The sequence below is a fragment of the Podarcis erhardii genome (genome assembly GCF_964252035.2).
Source record: "Podarcis erhardii genome assembly, chromosome: 8".
Lineage (NCBI taxonomy): Eukaryota > Metazoa > Chordata > Lepidosauria > Squamata > Lacertidae > Podarcis > Podarcis erhardii.
The window spans coordinates 40,082,508-40,087,785 of NC_138499.1; the positions used below are offsets into that span (position 1 = coordinate 40,082,508).

Below are 5,278 nucleotides of genomic sequence, written 5' to 3' on the forward strand. Positions count from 1 at the left end.
TCTACTCACAGAGTTAAAAACTGGCAGTGATCTACCCCCTTTTTTGAGGTTCAGGTCAAAGTTTTTGAGCTTTTTTTAGGGATGAGGAAAGCCCATTTTTAGGGGTTCAGGTCAAAGTTCTTGAGCTTTTTTAGGGGAGACAGTGATCTACCAGTGATCTACCACAAATGTCCAGTGATTTGTCACTATCTTTGTTTTGTCTTTATGTCTTTTTTGTCTTTTTTGTTTCCCTTTCCCTTTTCTTTTTATATATGTTGAGAAGTAAGGTTTTTAAGTCTGACATTATTTGATTTATATAGAAGGTAGCAAAGTATGCATTTGTTATCTATGTATTTATTTGTATGTTTGAAATAAAAAATAAATAAATAAATAAAAAGATATATTACCCAAATGGATGGATTCAGGTAATCCTAGCATTGTGACATGGTCATTGGAAGAAAGTAGGCCCGTGCCTAAAACAAGATGCCTGTTGTTGTTGTTGTTGTTGTTGTTGTTGACATCCATCTGTCTCAGCATGTGACAGTGGCCAAACCCCAGGAAAACAAGGTATCTAAACTTGGAGTATTCCCCAAGATTCTCAAATTGTTTCTTGAATAGTAGTTTGTATCAGGCAAGCCTCTCCATCATCTTTGGGGAAAGCACTCGTTTTGAGAAGCTTCAGATTGAATTTTTCACAAGATGCCTTCCAAAGTTGATGTAGGCTTGCCAGATAAGAACTTCTACTATTCAAGAAAAGATTTGAGAATCTCGGGAATACTCCAGGTTTAGAAGTCTTATTATAAGCAGGGAGCTGCTTTCTTCCAATGAGAACTTTTCCTGGTGTTTAGAGAAGTGTACTTGGACTGAAATTTCTGCTTCTTACTGAAGGTGGCTCTCGATACACGTTGCTACAAAAAAGTAATTTATTTCCCCATCTCCACTTGGCACTTACAAAGCAACAAGCTGTGTATATCCCATTTGGGGGCTTTGTATGTTCTTATCTCCAGTATTTAAAGAAGAAGAAGAAGAAAAGATTGGGATTTAAAAAAAAATATGTGACAAAGATCAAGCTATGACATTTTATGCTAGAGGGCATTTTCCTTTGCAAAATACTTATATCTAAGAAAGTCTGTATGCAGAAGATTTGTGCAGCAGTGTAAGCCTTAATTACAGTATTTTTACAGAATAATAATAATCACAACTACAAGATGTGTCAGAACTTAAAATACACAATGTGATTGAATATGGAGGAAAGGAAGAATCAATCAACTAGGCCCACATCCCCCCAATTAAATGTGTGGGAGCTGTAGAAGAACACATTACCTTGTCATAAAAGCTTACCTTGTCAAATGCAGAATTAATATGTAATAAAATATGATGGAGGAAGGTAATACAGCAAGATAAATATAATACAAGTATCAAACTAGCAGGATTCAGATTCATTAAGCAAAGGCACTCTGCACACCTTTATTTGGCTTGAAAAAACTCCATGTTTCAATTAGTACTGTTCTGTATATTGGGTCTGCTGAATATTAAATCTTCTTTCTTTTTTTTACATTCCAAGGAATTATGTTGCATTACATACCAATAGGAAAGAATACATACCAAAAAAGAAAGAACAAGAGAAAAAATGCCCCGGAGGATGTAGTGTGGTGATGCAGCAAGCTTCTTCATCCTGGCAGGGATACGGGGACACTGCTTGAAGAAGAAGAGGATGAGCCAATTCCTGAATTTTCAGTTTTACAACATTTTGGATCTGGTTCTATGGCCAGAGCTAGTCCCTTCCAATCATGCTTCGTGAAGTTTCTTCAAAATGCATTAAGCTTATTTTAAAAGGGGCTAGAAAAAGATCTGGAATCTTAGGAGGGAGTTCCACATTCAACCAACTTTCGGAAACTCTTCCGGAAAGTATCATCTAAAAAGGCGTAAAGGAACGGGTTGAGACAACTGTTAGCATAGCTCAGGGTGGTGATGAAATAGGAGATTCCAATTATCAGAGGGGTTTGTGGGATGTCTGTGGTGAGGGCGACCACAGTGCTCAGGTGATAAGGGGTCCAACAGAACAGGCAAACGCCCAATATGATCAGCACCATGATTGTCACTTTCTTTTTCGCTTTGTCCAAAGCTTTAGCATTGCTGTGGAGCCGCATACGCCTCAGCTTGAAGAGCATGGTGCTGTACAGGATGCAGATGGTGGACACTGGGATGGCAAAGCCCAAGATAAGGGTGTAGAGGCGGCTCACTTTCCACCAGAAGCCCTCTGGGCTGGGAAAGACAAAGACACACTGGGATCGTCCCTCTTCAGTGTGTATCTTGGCAAAGATACTGAACGGCAATATGATGATGCTGACAAAAACCCAGACACAGAGACTCACTGTCTTGGCAGCCCTGTAGGTGCGATAGCACATTTTCTTGGATTTGATGGTGGCAACCACCACCAGGTATCGGTCGATGCTCATGACAGTTAGAAAATAAATGCTTGAGAAAGTGTTGTACTGGTCGATGGAGATGATCAGCTTGCACATGAATTCGCCAAAGGGCCACTGAAGCAGCAGGTAGTCTGCTATGTTGATAGGAAGTACCAACGTGAAGAGCTCATCAGCAATGGCCAGGTTCAGAATGAAAATGTTGGTGACAGTCTTCATTTTGGGAGCTTTTAGGATGACATAAATGACTGCAGAGTTTCCAGTGAGCCCAACAGCACAGATCACAGAGTAGATGATGGGTACGGCAATGTAGAACTTAGGAATCAGCTGTGGAGCTGTCATGTTGTGCCCATGTTGTCCTGACCCATAGCAGCCAAAATCCACATCAGTACAGGAAACATTGAAGTTGGGCTGGGAGGAAAAATTATCCATTGTCTGCAGTGACAAATATCAGTCTCCTCTGTTAAATATTGTTTAGTTTAGATGAGATTACTAGATGCAGTCCTTTTACAAAACCTTATGAGTGAGATCAGTCTATTTGAAATACATTGCATCAGAGATTTCCTTCAGGTTCTTATTTCTTGAAGCTGCTTGATTCAAGCTAATTTTCAGGTAAACTGCCTCTCCTAGCACTTTCTTTTCTATTTACTGAAACCAGTAAAGCAGTCTTTCAGTTAAATAGTTTTTGCATCCTGCTTCCTTTTTATCTTTCCACTTTGGAGCACTCTGACTGTACTGATCTCCTAAGGAAAATAAAATTTTAAAACAAATGAATTAAGTTTCAACATGCCCCTGGCTATTTTACATGCAGCTCAACATTGTATGGAAATGACATTTAATGTCTCTATATAATTAAGCACAAAATTACCTCTCTTGTTATAGTTTTCATTAATTCTCTTTCCGCGCATTGCCTAGGAGGAATATGCTACGAAAATTCTTGTTCATGGGAAATAATAAACACATATAAAAACCATGCCTCTGTGACTGAAGAATCCTAAATGAGACTCTTCCCCATCTACACTCACAGATTATGTCTCCATCTTCCTTTTTCACCCACAGACATTCTTCACACACTATTTTATTACACTCATTAAAGCCTGAATTATTAGTTAACGCTTAGGATCCTCCGTTTCCCCTTACCTTTCTAACCAAGACTGTGTCCTGCTTTTGCGCATCCTTTTGCAGTCACTGTGCTCTGGAGGCTCAACAGCAAGCTGAGAAACAGGAATGAAGTGCTGTGATGCTGAAATGCTGGACAGCTCCTCAGCAGCTGCATCTCTGAACAGTCCCTGCAGGTCTGGATAGCTCCTTCTGAACCCCACTCCCTTGGCTAGGAAATGGAGGGCAGGTACTACCTCAGCACGGAAGCCCTACCGTTTCAGCTCACAGGTCAATCAACACGGCCACCAGTTTATATTCTCCTCCTTATGAGAAATCTGCTTCCTCTGAAGTTACAGACCCCTTCACGTGACAATAGCTTGTAGAGGTTCCATCTCTTCTGTTTGTTCATTCTATATCTAATTGCAAAGGGAGATCAGTTTGCTTTACTAATGCAATTGTTCATCTTTAGATATACAGTTATATAAAACTTCCTCTTGTTATTAACTTACTATCAATCAGTTTCATTAGATTACTTAGAGTTTATTTTGTTTGAGAGAAGATAATTTGTACCTAGTTTCTCCATACCATTCATAAATTTTATAAATCTCTGTCATGCCTCCTCCTCTCAATTATCTGTATTTTGAAATGAAAAAACCCCAACTTATTTGACCACTCCTTATAGGGAAGATGTTTTAATCCAGCGGCAATTTGCTTTGGCATTTCCTATACCTCTCTAGCCTATACCATGGCAAAAACTTCATTTGAAACTCCATCATGTTATGATAGGAGTTCAGTTATGTGATACTTGTCCTAAAGCACTTTTTGCAAGCTGCTGGAGTGCCATTACTGTGCAAGAAGGGCAGATAAGCCAATTCTGCCCTACTTAACTGGAAAATCACATCAACACCAAGGACACTGCACCTCTTCAGTCTCTACAGGTGATAAAGAGGTGGTTGGATGCTGCTTGAGATCTGTTGGCATCCCAGCCCAGGCTTCATCCTCATCTAAAAGGACTTTCTGCATCCCAGTTTTCCTATATAAAGGAGGAAACACAAGGGGGATAGTCAGTTCTGTTGGCTGCTGCATCAACAATACTAAAGCAACTTGATATTGTTGGGAGGAGGGCTGAAGCTCCGTGGTAGCTCATCCACTTTGTCTTCAGAGATGCTTCCAGGTTCAATCCCCAGTTTTTCCAGAGGTGGGAATGTGACCCGTCTGAAATCCTGGAGAGCTCCTGCCAGTCAGCATGGACAGGACTGAGATGGATGCTGATTTGATTCAGTATAAAGTAGATTCCTAACCTAACAATGCAATTTACGATATTTAAAATAAAATATGCTGAGCTAGATGGTGGTTTGTGCGTTCCCCTGTTGGAGCCATACTATTTAAAACCATGTACCAAATTATATGTGGGTGATTATAAGAGTACCCCAGGGACCAATATTTTTCCATGGCCAACCCTCCTTGCCCTCCCAATAGGCAGAGTGAGACATTTGCCTTAGGCAGCTGATCTTGGGTGTCATGAAAGGCACCAAACTGTACATTATTTAATGGATTATGATTTGGGGAGGGCTGGGAGAGGAGAGGGGAGAAAGCTTCATTGTGTAACCATAAACCTCTGAGCTAGTACAACAAGTGATTTAAGTACTGCCATTCATGTCAGCTGAAATCAATCAGAATTTCACCACATACTTCAGCATAGTCAAGAATACTGATGAAGGAGCCTTCAACTGCCTACATGAAGAAACCCATCAAACAACAAATTACCGATG

At 40.2% G+C, this 5,278-nt stretch overlaps 1 protein-coding gene across 1 annotated transcript; it reads right to left on the minus strand.

Annotated features, from left to right (window-relative positions):
- Positions 1-1,589: 1,589 nt before the first annotated feature.
- On the minus strand, positions 1,590-3,882 carry NPBWR1 (neuropeptides B and W receptor 1). Its single transcript, XM_081874623.1, has 2 exons — positions 3,546-3,882; positions 1,590-3,148 (listed from the first exon to the last, which is right to left on the minus strand). Exon 2 carries the CDS (start codon positions 2,835-2,837, stop codon positions 1,839-1,841), a length of 999 nt encoding a protein of 332 aa, XP_081730749.1. The 5' UTR covers positions 2,838-3,148; positions 3,546-3,882; the 3' UTR covers positions 1,590-1,838.
- Between the last annotated feature and the right edge of the window lie 1,396 nt (positions 3,883-5,278).

Bases quoted from the DNA above. Each gene is read 5' to 3' on its own strand.
- NPBWR1 (XM_081874623.1), bottom strand. From the start codon at position 2,837: ATGGATAATTTTTCCTCCCAGCCCAACTTCAATGTTTCCTGTACTGAT.